Source organism: Tachyglossus aculeatus, chromosome 2 (assembly GCF_015852505.1).
Source record: "Tachyglossus aculeatus isolate mTacAcu1 chromosome 2, mTacAcu1.pri, whole genome shotgun sequence".
Classification (NCBI taxonomy): Eukaryota; Metazoa; Chordata; class Mammalia; order Monotremata; family Tachyglossidae; genus Tachyglossus; species Tachyglossus aculeatus.
Window position 1 is genome coordinate 22,065,594 of NC_052067.1, and position 19,114 is coordinate 22,084,707.

Here is a 19,114-nt window from a genome sequence, read left to right on the forward strand (position 1 = left end):
CTTAGGAGAGAACAATACACAGAGTTAGCAAATACTTTCCTTGCCCATAACAGTTTACAAGTCATAAGCATACAGCAGTTCCTGGCAGGGTGCCTACAAAACTTTGAGGGACTGTAGACTGTGGGTCTTTCTTGTTCCAGTAGAGCTGCTGAGATGTAGATATTTTGTTGTTGTTTTGTGGGACCATGATATTGAATTGTCTCGGTGGCTTAGATGTTACTTGGTAATACATTGGTTGCATTGTTAGCTCTGCTGTACAGCTGTTCAGATGCAGATGCTGCAGTGACCTTCAGTTTATGCTGCAAAGTCCTACTGCTGGAGAATATAATTAATGAAATGCAATTGTTCAGACCTTGGATGAATCCCGGTGTAATGCTCTTATATGGGGTGAGGAAAATAGTACTGATGATTGAGCTGATGTTTGGCACCTTTCCTAAACAGAAGCTACTTGGCTTTCAAATTCCATATCATATAATGACTTTTTTCCCCCCACGTTTTGGCATTCCTCCCACTAGAGCATTTAAAGATTCCATGATGATCATTGCGACAGATTACATATGGATCGAGCAGTACCCATAGCTGAGAGTTTGGGAACAGATATATCATGGTGGCAAAGACCTTTTGCTTTAGAGGCAAAAATAGGGTTATTAGTTTTGTGGCTGTGGGACTAGGAATGACTGATTGAAAATTCAGTATTTAAGTGATGTTGCTCTGAAGAGAGAAAGCTGCTCCTAAGCTCTTAGGTAGCCTGCTAGGTAGCAAGCACTGTTAACTCTGAATCTGCAGTCATCCACAAAGGATGGCATTTGTTGTTCTTTAACTTTCAGGTATCATCGCCATGCTGTATCTTGGTGGTCCATGTTACAAAATTATTTTTTTTATTGTAACACTGCCAATTTAAAGGTCATCGGGTGCAGTTCACTAATGAGACTGTCGAGTCGGCAAGGCTGGCAACTATTAGAGCACTTTTAAATGTAAATGCTGTCGTTAAAAAAAAATATTGGGCAGAATTAAATGGGGAAATATGCATAAGAGATAAAAGCATGTGTATTTGTTAGTGAAGTAAGCCCCAGTATAGAGGGTGGCTATAATGAACTCTGTTTTCACTGCTGACTGATGCACACTAATAGAACTATGATGTGTATCACTAAGTGTGTGAGTTAGAAATTTTGATGAATAAATTCTCAAACGTATATATTTGCCTTACAGTAAAAACCTTCTCATTCAGCAACATGGAAAAGTGAAGTCAGAAATGAATGTTGAAGCTTCATTACCAACAGGTTAGAGTAAAAATGATGAGTCCTGAAATTAGCTTTTTTCAGATATAGGCAAAACAATGTATTCTCTTTGTTGTTATTAAAGCTTATGTAAATTTAATCAGTGATTTTTTTTCAGATATTCATCAGATTTTTATTCTGTGAGGTTTCTGTACTTCAGAGTTGGTATTCAAATAAGCTTTTCAGCCTTTATTTTTAAAAATGCTAGATTATCACAGAGGATATTATCTTTTTGTAGTTCTTTCCCTAAATACATTTGGACCATGGCAAGGAACTCTGGAGCCTGCCAACTTCAAATTTCCTCCTCTTTGATTTCTAAAAATTGTCACAAATGTTTTACAAATTGAAAGTGCCTTAGCACAGTTATAATTCAGTCCATCATACATGTAAATTTTTTCCTAATCAAAATTTTTTTCCTAATTTTTTCCTTATTTCTTTTGCATCAGAGAACTCAGTCCATCATACATGTAAATTTTTTCCCAATAAAATTTTTTTCCTAATTTTTTCCTTATTTCTTTTGCATCAGAGAACTCAGTTTGACCGTTGATTTCACATTCAAACTCCTCGATCTAATTTTCCATCTTCCCATCTTTCCCATCTCTGTCAATAAAATCGCCATCCTCACTGTCTTTCAGCCATCATATTCAATCAAACTGCCAATTCATCTTCCAAATGATTCCTCAGATCTGTCCCTTTCTCTCCACCCAAACAGACACAACTTTGATTCAGGCACTTATCACATCCCAATAGGACTACTGTGTCAGCTCTTTGCTTAGTCTTCAACCTCTATTTTGCTGTCCCCCTTAGGCTGTATTTCACATCTGCCCAAATCATCTTCCTAAAATGGGATTCAGTGCGATGTCTCCCTCCACTGTTCAAATATCCCAATGGCTATTTTCTCCCTGCACATCAAATAAAAACTCCATGCCGCCAACTTCAAAACTCTCCATCTTACATATTGACTGTCTTCACTCATTACTTCCCAGCTTACATTCTTCACTTCTTCCAAACTCATCTTCTAAACCCACCTCCCAGCCTATTACTCATGCAGTTCCTACAACTTGAAATCCCCATTGCCCTAATTCTGCGCCGACCCCAGGCCTCTTATCTTTGGAGCCCTCCTAAAGTTCCACCTCCTCCAGCAAACTGTCCCTGATCAATTCCCACATCCTGAGTTGTCAGGTCAACAGCTATCAACAGCTACTCCTAGCAATTAGGTTTTTATACCTATCCTCAGCATTTCTATGCTTTTTCATATATAAATTCAATTGTACCTCCAGTTGTATGATTTATTCGTAGTGGCTTGGTCAATCCACTCCCTCTCTGTTTCTTGTCTTACTAATGCTCCACTATTGAAGTATTTTTATGCCTTTCTCCCCATTACATTGTAAGCTCCTTGTGGGAGGGAAGTGAATCTCTTTCTTTTGTTGTACTTTTCCAGCACATTACAGTCATGAAGCAGTCAAGTATTATCGTCATCATCCTCAACAGTGGTATTTGAGTGCTTAATAGCACTGTACTAAGTGCTTGGGGGAGTACAGTATAACAGAGTTGGTAGACATGCTCTCTGCCCGCAACAAGCTTACAGTCTAGAGGGGAAGACAGTCTTTCTCCCCCTTCTAGACTGTGAACCCGTTTTTGGGTAGGGACCGTCTCTGTATGTTGCCAACTTGTACTTCCCAAGCGCTTAGTACGGTGTTCTGCACACAGTAAGCGCTCAAATACGATTGAATGATTGAATTAACTTAAAATATATGTACATAAGTGCTGTGGGGGTGAGGGTGGGGCGAATACCAGTTGCCCAAAGGTCACAGATCCAAGCACATAGATGATACAAAAGAGACAGGGAGCCAGGTAAAAGAGGGCTTAATCGGAGAAGGCCCTTGGAGAAGATGTGATATTAATAAGGCTTTGAAGGGGCGGAAAGTAGTACTCTGGCATATATAGAGGAGGAGGGAGGTCCAGGCCAGAAGAAGAACTTGAGAAAGGCGTCAGTGGCGAGAGAGATGAGATCGGGGCATAATGAGCAAACTGACACCAGAGGAATTAAGTGTGTGAGCTGGGCTGTAGAGGGAGATCAGAAAGTTAGGGTAGGAGGGGGCAAGCTGAGGGAGTGCTCTAGAGCTGATGGCAATGTTATTACTGCTACTAGGAAAATTAATGCAAAACAGTGGGACACTGTTAAATTTAGGATTAGCCTTTAATCTATGTATTGTCCATTCAATTATACTGTACTGATTCATTATCAAGTCCTAGATCTGACCTCCTGTCATTCATTCATTCAAACGTATTTATTGAGTGCTTACTCTGTGCAGACCATTGTACTAAGCGCTTGGGAAGTACAAGTTGTCAACATATACAGTTGGTCCTTCCCCAACAGTGGGCTCACAGTCTAGAAGGGGGAGACAGAGAACAAAACAAAACACATTAACAAAATAAAATAGAATAAATATGTACAAATAAAATAGAGTAATAAATACGTACAAACATATATACATATATACAGGTGCTGTATATATGTATATATGTTTGTACGTATTTATTACTCTATTTTACTGTCAAAATTCTTATGGGAAAAAAATTGCTGTGCCATTGGAATTTATTTTTCCGTATTTCAAAAATTTGACCCAAGACTGAAGCTTGTTACCAGCAGGTTCTTAATTTGCACGAAATTGTTTTTGTCTTTATATAATTTGATTGTAGTATTTTATCATGGAAGTCTTTTAAGTTGCGTATTATTTTTCAGCAAACAATATAACGTATGATTCTTCACTTGGACAAACTGTTTTGAGAGGACTTCCTAATGAGATGGTTGAGGATGAAAAAGCAGAAAACTCAAATGAATACCAGAGGGATTCAAACATGTACGAAAAGGTACCAGAGGAAGAATTTTCAAGGTTTTATTTTGTTTTGTTTTGTTTTGATCTTACTCAAGAAGTGGAGATACTAAATTCTATGTTTTTAAGAATTTTAAATTAAGGATTTTAATTTTTATTGTATTTAAGTATTTACTATGTGCCAGGCACTGTACTAAGCACTGGGGTAGATGCAAGAAAATCAGGTACATGGGGTTCACAGTCTTAATCCCCATTTTACAGATGAAGTAACTAAGACACAGAGAAGTGAAGTGACTTGCCCGCAGTCACACAGCAGACAAGTGCTGGAGCTGAGATTAAAACCCAGGTCCTTCTGGTTCCCAGGCCCATGCTCTATCCACTAGGTCCTGCGGCTTTCCCTACAAATACTGTCACCTCTCTCTTCTTCACATACTGCTTGAAATGAGCGGAAGAGTATTATGATTTTTCCTTTTATTCTTCTAATACTAAAAATCACATTGCAAGCACAGCATTGGATTGCAAGAGCACTCATTTTAAAACTGTACCGTGGTCAGCCTTATTTGTGTATGATTTCACAACCTTTAAGATATCTCAGAGTATCTTATTAGTAGCCATAGTAGGACTGCAGCAATTATCCACACACTAATCAACCCTAGGTGGCCTTTCAGGGCTATGGGGAAAAATCTGTAGAACCTGAGAAAAATTTGCCGTGCTTCCAGGCTCCCCAGAACACTCCAAATAGAGACCAAGAAAGAATTAATCGTAAAGTACAGGAAGAGGGGAAAGCTAAACCAAATCCAAATTGCATCATATCCCTAGATCCACAAGCTTCTGTAAACACACACACATACTCATTACTTCTTCAATATCCCTTAAGCAGGCAGATTTGTTCTAAGGGGATGGACTCATAAACAGCATGTGGAAGGATCTTCCACAAGACTATTAGTTCACTTCTGCAGCAAAGCAGAAAGAAAACCCAGAGATCTCTAGGATACCCTGACTTGAATTTAAAGGACACTTCCCAGCTTACAAGGTGATTTGGAGAAGTGTAGTTCTGAGGCAGCCTACCTATTTCTCCTCAATTCCTTGACCACAGTTTTTTTTTCTAATGGAAGCCTGAATATTGTTACTAAAAAGATTTACTTTTACTTTATATTTTGGCATAGTAGTTCTGTAAATGTTTAGAAGGTGTTGGCCAAAAGTCAGGCTCAGAGCAACCCAATAACATCTGATTGCCTTGGGACTGTTGCCAGCTTCAGTGATCTATGCAGCCATTAGTCAGGGTAAATATCTAGTGTAGTAGTTTTTGTTGCTAGAGAAGTTTTTTGTTCTTTTGAGGTGTTTTTTTTAAAGAGCATTTTTTTCCCCTCATCATCGCATTTAGTAGCAGGGTTACAGATTTTCAAGCTTCCCTCTCTCTTCCCTGTGGTGATTATTGGAAGCAGCATCAAATAGACTTGCACTGTGGATCGTTGCTGCAACGGGTGATCAGCCAGCTATTCCCCTGCAAAAACCAATCCAGTGTGGAACAACATGAAGATAAAAACACTGAGGCTGGAGTAGAGAAGTGGATGGAGGATTGAGAGACTAGTTTTTTTGTGGTTGTTTGTTTTCTTAATGGTATTTGTTAAGTGCTTAGTATGAGCCAGGCACTGAACCAAGATACAGGCTGAACCCTATCCCTGTTCCTCATGCGGCTCCCCATCTCAATCCCTGTTTTGCATTTGAGGTAACTGAGCAACCGGGGAGCGAACTGACTTGTCCAAGATCACACAGCAGACAAGTGGCCTAGTGGAAGAACACATTGATCAGAACCCGAGTTCCAATCCCATCTTCACCACTTATCTGCTGTCTGACGTTGGGCAACTCAGTTCACTTCTCTGGGACTCAGTTTCCTCATCTGTAATGGGGATTAAGTCCTCCTTCTGTACCATACTCTGTGACCCCCTTGTGGCATGTGACTGAGTCTGATCTGATTATCTTGCATCTATCCCAGTGCTTATTACAGTGCTTGGCTCATAGTAAGTGCTTAACAAGTGCTATTATTATTATTGTTATTAACAACAACAACAATAATAATAATCTTTACCAGAGACAGACAGTTATTTTGGCTGATTGGCCACTTCAGTCTTCGGAGTAGGATGCAGCCTCCTCTGGCCACAGGCTTTCCACATACCTCAAGAGTCTAAAGTGGCCATTGAGCCAAAATATTTAGAGTTTAGGTAGGCAATTGTCAGCTTTAATGATAGATCCTGTAAATAGATTTAGATGTAGGTCATGAGAAATCGATATAGAATTCAGTAATATTTGTAAATCTGTTCAAAACCACACAATCTTATTTTCACAGGGAAGATTTTCAGGCCGAGTGTTTATAAAAGAAGAAAAAGAAAGTATTCATGAAGAAGAGAACAGGTTTGTGTTGTGACACTTAAGACTGAGACTTTCAAATTATTGCGATAGCATTATTTAAATAAATCGACTAATCTACCTTAGGCAGAATTATATTTTTGGTCCTGCTCATTGTAGGATTAATGGTCTCAATTGGATAGTGTCAGAGAGAGTTTCAGAAATAAGGCGTAGAACAAACAGTGTTTTTCAAAATGGGATCTGGTGGTCCTCTGGCTAGGGTATAAATATGAGGTAGAGTTTGCAGGAAGAAAGGAATTTAAACTAACAGTTGTGGAACATGGAAGATAAAATTCCAGACTTCTACTCATTTTATCGCTTGTACTCTTTGTTCCTTGCAAACTGCTGCCAACCCTCATGCTCATTCCTTCTCCTCCCCTTCCTGGAACCTTCCTCCCACTTCATATCTGGCAGACCACTGCTCTTCTCATTTTAAAAGATCTCCTGAAGTCACACCTCCTCTAGGAGTTGTTTACCAATTAATCTCTGATCTCCCCACTTTATGGTATTTGTTAAGGACATATGTCATATTTGTCATATATATTGTCATATATTGTCATATATGTCATATTTGTTAAGGACATGTATGTCAAGCACTGTTCTAAGCAAGCTGGGGGTAGATAAAAGTTAATCAGGACAAGTACAGTCCCTGTCCCCTATGGGGCTCACAGTCCAAGTGGAAGGGAGGACAGGTTTTGAATGCCCATTTTGCTGTTGAGGAAACGGAGGCACAGAGAAGTTGTGACTTACCCAAGGTCTCACCATAGACAAGTGGCAGAGCCAGGAATAGAACCCAGGTCCTCTGGCTCCCCAGGCAATGCTCTTTCTATATATATATTGATTTAATATGAACAAGCATTCCCCATATTTTAGAAACATCTGTTTTAATATAATTACAGATTTTATGGTAAAATGTCAAAGCTTTAATCTCACTGTGTTAATTTTTGATATTAGGTATCAATCACTTTAGAAAAACCAAAGTACTGAGTAAAAAAAACAAGGTATAATTTGGAGTTCATTCTTAGGAATAGCTAATCAGTTTTGATTTTTTTTTTTTTATTTTATAAGGGGGTATGGAGTCTAGGAGAGGAACTTGTTAGAAAACTGGAAGCTTGCAAATTTGACTTGAGTATTAATGGTTAATACGCAGATTGTGTCAGCCTTGAAATTGAACAAAAAACAGTAATAAGCATTTTTATTATTTGATCAGTCACAGGATGCCATATTAAATACTAGAGAAAAACTGGTGTAGCCTATATAGATAGCATATGGGTTTATTCAGTTATTTTGGCATAGAGACAAATGTAAAACATTATTTTCCTTATGTATATTTTTCTTCTAAAATTTAGCAAAGATGTTAAATATGCAGAGATTATGGCTAATGACCATCAGGTAACATCTCCATATATAACACCTCCAAATCTGGCAATATCTTCCATGACTCTAAATTCTCATCAAGACGACACAATTCTGAAACCCTGGATAAATGGTGGGTACCAAATCGTGGTTTGTTGTTTGTTTGTTTGGGTGGGGAGGGAGGGGGGAGAGAGAGAGAAAGAGTGTGTGTGTGTGTGTGTGTGTGTGTGTGTGTGTGTGTGTGTGTGTGTGTGTGTGTGGCGCAGACATCTTTTCATTCTTGAAAAAAAGATTCCCTGGAGCAAAGTCTGAAATCAGTGGTCATGATTTAATGAAGTGGTTCCCCCTACTTGTGAAGTTTTCTGATTTCATAAAATATACCTGAACCCTGCTTTATGCTGTGATTGCTGTCCGAAAGTATTGATTGGGGTAATCGTGAAATCGTGCATTGTCAATCTGCATTAGGAAGCAGCGTGGCCTTGTGGAGTCAGAAGACCTGGGTTCTAATCCTTGCTCTACCACTCATCTGCTGTGTGACCTTGGGCAAGTTACTTCACTTCTCTGGGCCTCAGTTACCTCATCTGTAAAAAAGGAGATTTAGACTACAAGCCCCAAGTGGGACATGGACTGTGTCCAACCTGATTAGCGTGTATGCTATACCAGTGCCTGGTATAGTGCCTGACATACAGCTGTCACTTAACAAGTACCATAAAAAAAATCAGTAGGATTGAACTATAGGTGTTTACTGAGCACTTATTATGTGCAGAGCACTGTACTAAGTGCTTCGGAGAATACAGTGCTGTAGAATTGGTAATCAAGATCCCTGCCCTCTAGAATAATAATAATAATTATAATTATAGTACTTAAGTGCTTACTATGTGCCAAGCACTGTTCTAAGCGCTGGGGTAGGTACGAGTTAATCAGGTTGGACACAGTCCTTGTCCCACATGGGGCTCACACTTTTAATCCCCGTTTTACAGATGAGGTAACTGAGGCCACACAGCAGACATGTGGTGGAGTCTGGATTAGAACCCAGGACCTTCTGACTCCCGGGCCCATTCTCTATCCACTAAGCCACAATCTAGTGGGGAAGCCGATATAAAATGAATTATAGATAGGGGTATGTACATCATAAGTGCTGTTCCACTTCAAAAACTGTAAAAAATGGTGAAAGCAATTAAAATCAATGCAAAATTGATATGAAGAAGTTTGTGGATAAACTGAAGTTCAGTTGGTAGCCCCTTGGCAGAACAGCCAAAGTTTTCTTTGATGTGATGTCACAATAGTATCTGACTGTCAAGCAGATACTCTAACGTGGTTAATTGTTCAGTAATTCAGTCATATTTATTGAGTGCTTACTGCATAGAGAGCATTGTATTGAGGCTCTTAAGACGGTTACAAGAAGAAGCTGTAAGAGGAATGCTTTTTCAGGAAGCAGGTTTTGAGATTGGATTCATGAGACACCAGCGTGATTTTGCTGGATGTAGCATTTTCATTAGAGCAGGATCCCCAGACTGAGCCCCCTTTTTCCTCTCCTCAATCAATCAATCAATCGTATTTATTGAGCGCTTACTGTGTGCAGAGCACTGTACTAAGGGCTTGGGAAGTACAAGCTGGCAACATATAGGAACAGTCCCTACCCTCCCCATCCCCCCTGCCCTACCTCCTTCCCCTCCCCACAGCACCTGCATATATGTTTGTACAGATTTATTACTCTATTTTACTTGTACATATTTACTATTCTATTTATTTTGTTAATGATGTGTATCTAGCTTTATTTTTATTTATTCTGGTGAATTGAGACATGTCCACGTTTGTTTTGTTGTCTGTCTCCCTCTTCTAGACTGTGAGCCCACTGTTGGGTAGGGACCGTCTCTATATGTTGCCAATTTGTACTTCCCAAGTACTTAGTACAGTGCTCTGCACACAGTAAGCGCTCAATAAATATGAATGAATGAATGAATGAATACGATTGAATGAATGAATGAATAGTGTGGTTTTCTGTCCACAATTTTTGCATTACATTTGTATTACTCTCGTCCTATCCCGACTGGATTACTGCATTACCCGCCTCTCTGATCTCCCATCCTCCTGTCTCTCCCAGCTTCAGTCTATACTTCACTCTGCTGCCCGGATTATCTTTGTTCAGAAATGCTCTGGGCGTGTTACTCCCTTCCTCAAAAATCTCCAGTGGCTGCCTGTCAACCTATGAATCAAGGAAAAACTCCTCACTCTCGGCCTCAAGGCTGTCCGTCACCTCGCCCTCTCCTACCTCACCTTCCTTCTCTCCTTCTACATCCCAGCCTAAACCCTCCATTCCTGCTGCTATCCTCCTCACTGTACCTCATTCTCGCCTGTCCCACCGTCGACCCCCGGCCCACGTCCTTCCCCTGGCCTGAATGCCCTCCCTCCACACATCTGCCAAGCTAGCTCTCATCCTCCCTTCAAAACCCTACTGAGAGCTCACCTCCTCCAGGAGGCCTTCTCAGACTGAGCCCCCTTTTTCCTTTCCTCCTCCCCATCCCCCCCGCCTTACCTCCTTCCCCTCCCCACAGCACTTGTATATATTTGTACAAATTTATATTTATTTTACTTGTACATATTTACTGTTCCATTTATTTTGTTAGTGATGTGCATTACAGTTATAATTCTATTTGTTCTGACGATTTTGACACCTGTCTACATATTTTGTATTGTTGTCTGTCTCCCCCTTCTAAACTGTGAGCCCGTTGTTGGGTAGGGGCCCTCTCTATATGTTGCCGACTTGTACTTCTCAAGCGCTTAGAACAGTGCTCTCCACACAGTAAGCGCTCAATAAATACGATTGAATGAATGAATGAATTTGAAAATAATACTTAATGCCAATCTAATCAGTCACGCCAGAATTTAGAAGCATAGCATACCTAATTTTGGTGGAAAAACTGGTTGTGTTTTTATTAACAGGAATCATGTTTGGGACCATCAAAAGGAATGAGAGAAAAATCTTTGCATAACACCAGTTATTTTGCTCTTCCCTTGAATATATGTGGGTGCAGGGTCAAACCTGGTTGAAAGTGCTGCTGTTTCCCTTCCAGTTGATGGTCAGAACTCACAGCTGAGCAGTGATGGAGGGGAAGGATTTTGGTGATTACAGCCACCCGGGGTCTGTCAGTTGTGCTTGATCTCTCCCTCTTTCTGTCTTTGCTTCACTCTCTTCACTTCACTCTCTTACACACACACCCCCACACACACACTCTTGCTAAAGTCATCTTAAATGCACCACTAAGAGTGTGACAAGTCCCATACTTGCTATACACTTGGCACAGGTATGAATTAAGGTGCCTCTTAATTGCATATTTTTATGCTATTGTCTTTAATAAAGGTGGCTTTTGATCACCAGCTTAATGGTACACAAATTCATTGTTGATTCAGAAAAAAGCATTACCACTACCAGAATCAGTAGCCCATATCCTTAAAGTGTTTCCAAGTAATAGCTGAGCAGACAGGTCCTAGGCATACAGAGTCAGATACTATCACTCTGTCATTGTCATTGTGGTGGGGTGGAAGCCCAGAATATTTAAACAATATAGTAAAAATGTCCTGCTTTTCAGGTATTTGAAAGAAGTCCAGTTCCTTGGCAAGGACAGTCTTTTGAGTGAGGATTTGAATGTGTGAAGCACCAAGACAAAATAAAAATGACTGAAAGTACTAACTTTAGACCTTTTCACTCTTCTGTTTTTGCCTAATAATTATTTTCCATTTTAGGTTTAAGTTAATATCTGCAGTTTTGAAGCAGGAAAATTTTAGATAAGGCAGTGTTAAATTATATTGTGTCAAAATTACGGTTAAAGTAGTCTACCTTTTAGGGGGATTTGGGTTGTGTTTATGAATCAATCAATCGTATTTATTGAGCACTTACTGTGTGCAGAGCACTGTACTAAGCGCTTGGGAAGTACAAGTTGGCAACATATAGAGGCAGTCCCTACCCAACAGTGGGCTCACACTCCAATAACCTTTTATGTGTAATCACCCACTTGTTTGATGATTGGCCTATACTTCTGAGTTTTCTAGGCTAAATTCACTGTCTTTCCTCCCCATCCCCAAAGGGCTCATATGAACCATAATCTGTACAAGTAGAACTTTCTGCATTCAAATCTATCTTGAGTATTTTAAACCCCAAATTCTCAGCCTTCAAGAACCCTTTCAGAGCCATTTTTTTAGCTAGAGTTCTCTGAGATAACATGGTAAATGCTGTCATCGTTCCAGGTCTTGAATTTTAGCTCCCTCCACTCTTCCCATGCCCCCTCAAAAAACAAGCAAACAAACAAACCAAAAAACACCTCACTATCTAGACTTAGCTACCCTTTGGTTGGGAAGATAACTGCTCCTTGAGGGTCTCAATGGCCCAGATTTGGACTTGTCCACCCAAAGTACCAGATCCCAGTATCAATCACTAGAATGTACTGAGTGCCTTTTATGTGGAAACATTGTGCTAAGTGCTTGGAAGAATACAATACAATTAGTATATGATTATCCTTGCCTTCAAGGAAAATTCTATGTTTCATGCTAGTGATTTTTACCCAACTATAGCTTTAGTAAAAATCCTTTCAGCATTAACAGCAATGAACATTTAGGTAGTAAGACAGCATCAGTAGCAAGTCAGAGGAACATTAAACAAATTATTTCTTTTTTACGAATATGTACATTTTTGAATGATATTTGTTAAACACTTACTATGTGCCAGACACTGTTGTAAGCATTGGGATAGCTATAAGACAGTCAGTTTGGACACAGTCCATGCCTCACATGGGGCTCACAGTTTTAATTCCCCATTTTACAGATGAGGAGGTAACTCAGGCATGGAGAATAGAAGTGAAGGTCACACAGAAGACAAGTGGTGGAGCAGGATTAGAACCCAGGTCTTCTGACACCCGCCCCCCCCCCCGCCCCAGGCCTGTGCTCTTTCCTCTAGGCTATGCTGCTTCTAATATTCTCTAGCCTTTAAGGTTTCAGAAATTCCATAGTTAGCCCAAGGTGGCTGTAGTCTGTCTTAACCTCAGCCATGTACTCACTGATTATTTTGGCATTGACCCTTAGATCTGCTGGCATGGATCTCTTCACCTTCATATTTTCCTTAGCTTCAGCCTTGAAGTTTGTGAACTTCCCATCTCCCTTTCATTTAATCCTTTCCTGATCCCAACCCCCAGACTAAATTATTGACCAGTATTGGCCCAGCCTCCATCAGTGCAACCAACTGTTTTAGGATTCTTAGCCCATTTTTGGTTTTTTCTTTCTCCTGATAGCTATTCAGATGTGACTCAGAGAGATGTTTGGAGGCTGTTAATTTGCAAATGGCCTCTGGAGCTCTTCTCCACTCCTGTTCTGCCCCTTTCTGTCCCCTCCGCCCTCCATCCCATTAGCCAATTGACTGGAAGTCATTTCCAATCCCAGGAATCTAGGGTTGTTTAGAAGTTCAGCCCAAATTTTTCCAAGCATGCATTTCAGATGTATTTTTACAAAAGAGAAAAATAATTTTAACAAATCCTGCCCATTAGAATTTAAAATAATTAAATAAGGCTTAAGCACTATGGATATTAAGGGAACAAATAGAAACATGATCGACTGTACTGAGTGACCAGTTTTATGATCACTTCCAGATTTCAGATTTCCAGAGGAACACCCCTTCCTGATATTGCCAAATTCTGAAAGCCGTGAAATATTTCAAAGAGAGAGATCTGCAATAGTAAGTTCTTCAGCTCTTAACTAGAGTATGGATTTGGAGTGTTTAAAAATATAATTTGGAGGTCAATACTGTTTTTTTAACATAGGGTAAAATTTGGTTTAAATTTTAAAACTTCTAAAGATTCAAGTGATTTGGTTTCTTTATAGTTAGTACTCTTTTCCTGGTTCAGAAGGTCTCTCTGAGTGAACTGGGCAAGGAGAGTGTGCTTTTGCCACTCACTTGAGTTGGGGGCAGTAAGGGAGAGGCTGTTAGGGGTGGAATGCTAATGGCAGAAGATGCCACAATGATTCTTTTCCCTAGAAGGGATCAATCAAGTATTTATTGAACACCCACTGTGTGATTGAGCACCTACTGTTTGCACAACACTTTATTAAGCCCTTGGGAAAGTACAATACAGGAGAGTTGGTAGATGTGTACCCAGTCCAGGAGGAGCTTACAGTCAGTGGGGAGACAGACATTAAAATAAATTAGGGAAAATAGATATTCAGTGCTGCAGGGCTGGGTACACAGCTAAGTGCCTAGGTAATGCAGGAGGGAGGGCAGGTAGGGGAAATGATTGCTTAGGAGGAGATTTGTGGAGGAGATTTGATTTTAGGAGGATTATGAAGGCGGGACCTGGTAGTTATGAAGAGGGAGGGAGGATATGGGCAAGAGATCGGAAGCGAGATGGATGAGAGTGGGATACAGAGAGTAGTTTGGCGTTAGAGGAGCGAAGTGTGCAGATTAGGATGTAGTAGGAGATCACCAAGGTAAGGGGGAGGGAGAAAACTGATTGAGTGTCTTAAAGCTGATGTTAAGATGTTTCTGTTTGATATGCAGGAAAATAGACAACCATTGGAGGAGGGTTTTTTTCTTCATGTTATTTGTTAAGCGCTTACTATGTGTCAAATACTGCTCTAAAAGCTAGGGTAGGTACAAACTAATCAGATTGGACATGGTCCCTGTCCCACATGGGGCACACAGTCTTAATCCCCATTTTGCAGATGAGTTAACCAAGACACAGAGAAGTGGAATGATTGCCCAAGGTCACAAGTTACCATGGTGCAGGCACTGTGCTGAATGCTGGGGTAGATACAAGATAATCAGGATGGACACAGTCCTGGTCCCACATGGGGCTCACAGTCTCAATCCCCATTTTACAGATGAGGTAATTGAGGCAAAGAGAAGTGAAGTGACTTGCCCAAGGTCACAAAGCTGACACGCGGCAGAGCCAGAACTAGAACCCGGGTTCTCTCCCAGGCCCATACTCTTCCCACTAGGCCATGCTGCTTCTACTAAAAAGTTGCATCTAATTTAACACATTTGAAGCAAAATGGGCCAAAATGTAATTGACTTTTTCAAAATGAAAGCAATTCCACGATTTGAAAAGTAGTGTGACCTAGGAAAAAACCTGGGTTCTAATCCCAGCTCTGCCACCTGTCTGCTGTGTGACCTTGGATAAATCATAAGTGCTTAGTACAGTGCTCTGCACACAGTAAGCGTTTTAATAAATACGATAGAATGAACTTTTCTGGGCTCCAGTTACTTCATCTGTGAAATGGGGGTTGAGACTGTGAACTCTGTGGGACAGGACCTGGGTCCGACTAGATTATCTTTTGTCTATCACAGCGCTTAGAAAAGCATCTGGCATATAGAAAGTGCTTAACAAATATCATTTAAAAAAAATTAGGTGGTGATATATCGCCTTAGGAAATAGTTGGAAATCACTGGATCAGTAGAGAGCATAACAATCTGTGAATACAGAGACGGGAGTGCTAGAGCTGGCTGCCCTGCTGACCAGTTGTCATTCTGAAGAAATCATTCCGTCTCTCTGATTTTCAGGGTTCTTCTCTATTGGATGGGATAATAGCATACACCCCCACCCCTTCCTCAAAGGGTGTTTGTTGTGAGCAAAGTAAAATAATAGAAAAAAACTACAGACAGAATTTTGAGTTCACTGGTTGAATGGTGCTTGTATCCAGAGGTGCTTTTCAATTGATTAGCAAACATTTTTATTGTAAAAATGCTAAGATAGGAGCTCTCTGTTGTTTTTGGACATAAAGGCTTAAATGAGTTAGTAACACATTTAGGACCATTGCTAAACAGCATGTAGCACAGTGCTTTGCCTATGGCAAGCTCTTATAATAATAATAATAAGAAGAAGAAGAAGAAGAATGGCATTTATTAAGCGCTTACTATGTGCAAGGCACTGTTCTAAGCACTGGGGAGGTTACAAGGTGATCAGGTTGTCCCACGGGGGCTCACAGTCTTATTCCCCATTTTACAGATGAGGGAACTGAGGCCCCGAGAAGTTAAGTGACTTGCCCAAAGTCTCACAGCTGACAATTGGCAGAGCTGGGATTTGAACCCATGACCTCTGATTCCAAAGCCTGCACTGAGCCACGCTGCTTCTCTTAATACCACTACTGCTAGTAAAATGTATATAAAAGCTAATGAATCAGTACTGCAATGGTTTTTTTATAGGATGAACCAATAATTTTTCATCCCCTTAAAGTGTTATTTTTTTATGGTATTCATTAACCACTTACTAGGTGTCAAGCACTGTTCCAAGCACTGGGGTAGATACAAATTAATCAGACTGGACACAGTCCCTGTCCCTCTTGGGACTCACAGTCTAAATAGGAGGGATTAAGATTTAATCCTCATTTTAGAATTGAGGAAACTGAGGCACAGAGCAGTTAAGTGACTTGCCCAAGGTCACACAACAAGTAATGGGAAGATCTGGGATTAGAACCCAGGTCTATCCTCTTTCCATAAGGATATGCTGCCTCTCCTGCTTCTCAGTACTTAATCCCAACCTTAAAATGAGAACTACAGTTTGCCGCTCATGTACCTCTAATTAGACTGAATCTGAATTCCTGTTTGCAATTAGTGAACAAGAGATTATTACATGTAACGTAAATAATATGATCAAACAATTAAAGCGCTCTACCACCTTACCTCCTCCTACCTCACCTCGCTACTTTACCTGAAGACTGTGAGCCCCACATGGGACAACCTGATCACCTTGTATCCCCCCAGCGCTTAGAACAGTGCTTTGCACATAGTAAGCGCTTAACAAATACCAACATTATTATTACAGAGCAGACAAGTGGCAGAGGCAGGATTAGAACACAGATCCTTCTGATTCCCAAGCCCGTGCTTTATCCACTAGGCCTTGCTCCTTCCCCTCACTTTTCAGAGTGACCATGGAGTGGGTGGTAGTTCTTCAAATGCAAAACCTCAATATGATCCCTGAAAGAAATGCTGCTTCCTTCCGAAATATGTTAAATCTATCTTTGCCAAGTGAGGAGTATTTTCTTCATTTCTATCACCTTTCAGATGCTTTGTTTCGTTTTCACCTACTAATTTTACAACATCCCTAATTATTTTGCTTCTTTCCAAAGACATGTGAGATAAGCTTATTGGTATCCCTGTTTTAGAAATAGTCTCGCTTTTTTTTCGTTTGTTTTAAAATTGTAAATTAATAACATGATTTTTTTCTCCTTAATGAGAAGAGTAGTTGCCAATCTTTTTAGTTTTCTCACTTTGGACAAAAGTGAAGTTTGATTTGTCATTGTAAAATCAATGTGTTCCTCATAAACTATGAAATGAAAAGGACACTAAACTTTATTTATGAAACTTTTATTTTCTTCAAGTTTCAGAAGTCCTTAGGGTTGACTGCATTACCCCCTGGATATTGCAAATTTTATTTCAATACACTGCGTGGCTGTGAGCGTTTACAATGTAAATTTGGCCATGTTCCTGAACAAGGAGATGAAAAGGTAAAAATGTGCAAATGATTGAAGTCGGGCTGTGGTAAGCTATGCCCATTTGGCTAAGGCACTTTCAGCCACTCTCTTCTGGAAAGTTCATATTGTTCTGTGGTACCGATTATTCATTCATTCATTCATTCATTCATTCAATCATATTGAGCGTTTACTGTGTGCAGAGCACTGTACTAGGCACTTGGGAAGTACAAGTAGGCAACATTATAGAGACAGTCCCTACCTAACAACGGGCTCACAGTCTAGGGGGGGAGACAGACAACAAAACAAAACATGTAGACAGGTGACAGAACATGGAGACAGGTGGATTATGTGGTTCAAATGCTTTATCCACTTGTGCTCGATAATTTGAAATAAAAAATATATGTGAGGATGCAGGTAAAGCAAAAATGCAAATGAAAGAAATATTCAAAATTGTAGAAGGAGGCATTTTTTTAGAGAAACTGTTGAGTAATCTTATTGGATCCTTATTTTTCCATTGTTATAAGCCAGCTTAAAATTTTGAAATTTAGTGTCACCCTCTTCAAATATGAGTTTAAAAGAATTATTTCATCGTAAATTAGAGAAAATTTTAGAAATGTAAGAACCAAAGAATTGTTAAATTTTACAATGTTGCTATCATTTGATTTGAGACTCTTGTACCCTTCACCTTTAACCCAGCAATTTGTACCAAACCCAGTAAATTCGTAAGACTGTTATCATAACTTTCCTGAGCTTGTGGGTAAAGTTTTAGATACATAGATGCAGATTGTATTCTGGTTTCTGCCACTGACTGATATATTTATACATCCTCTAAGGTTCATTCATGCATTCATTCAATTCTATTAATTGAGCCCTTACTGTGTGCAGAGCACTGTACTAAGCACTTGGAAAATACAATATGGTAATAAAGACAATCCCTGCCCACAACGGGCTTAGCTAGAGGTGGAGAGACAGACATCAAAACAAGTAAACAGGCATCAATATAAATATGATTGTAGATTCTATATGAGAAGCAGCATGGTTTAGTGGAAAGAGCACAGGCTTGGGAGTCAGAGGACGTGGGTTCTAATGCTGGCTCTGACACTTGTCTGCTGTGTGACCTTGGGCAAGCCACTTAACTTCTCTGTGCCTCAGTTACCTCATCTGTAAAATGGGGATGAAGACTGTGAACCCCATGTAGTTACCTGATTACCCCATATCTACCCCAGGGCTCAGAACAGTGCTTGGCACAGAATGACCATGTAACAAATGCCATCATTATTATTATTAGATATCTACATATATATATACACACACATATATATGTGTTTATACTATACATATATAGTATGTATATACTATACATATAGTATATGGGTTCTATATGTATATACTATACATGTGTAGTATGTATATACTATACATATAGTATATGGGTTCTATATGTATATACTATACATATATATATATAGTTGTCAAACTGTATGTAACATACCTTGACAAAGGCATGAGGAGCAGCATTTTCTAGTGGGTAGAGCACAGCCCTGGAAATCAGAGGACCTGGGTTCTAATCCCTGCTCCACCACAGGTCTGCTGTGTGACCTTAGGCAAGTCACTTCACTTCTCTGGGCCTCGGCTATCTCATCTGTAAAATGGGGATTAAGACTGTGAACCCAATGTGGGACATGGACCGTGTCTAACCTGATTAGCTTGTATCTACCCTTGAACTTAGTATGGTGCTTGGCATGTAGTAAGCATTTAACAAATACAATTTCTCCAATCAGTACA

General features: G+C 39.9%; 1 protein-coding gene across 3 annotated transcripts in view; it reads left to right on the plus strand.

Annotated features, from left to right (window-relative positions):
• TOPAZ1 (testis and ovary specific PAZ domain containing 1) overlaps positions 1-19,114 on the plus strand; it is a 73,152-nt gene that overhangs the window by 11,566 nt on the left and 42,472 nt on the right. For all 3 annotated transcript variants that reach the window (XM_038771058.1, XM_038771066.1, XM_038771076.1), the window contains exons 3-8: positions 1,210-1,280; positions 4,024-4,151; positions 6,462-6,526; positions 7,870-8,009; positions 13,513-13,598; positions 17,237-17,362. In XM_038771058.1, coding sequence (XP_038626986.1) covers positions 1,210-1,280; positions 4,024-4,151; positions 6,462-6,526; positions 7,870-8,009; positions 13,513-13,598; positions 17,237-17,362 — 616 coding nt within the window. The remainder of the gene's footprint in view (positions 1-1,209; positions 1,281-4,023; positions 4,152-6,461; positions 6,527-7,869; positions 8,010-13,512; positions 13,599-17,236; positions 17,363-19,114) is intronic.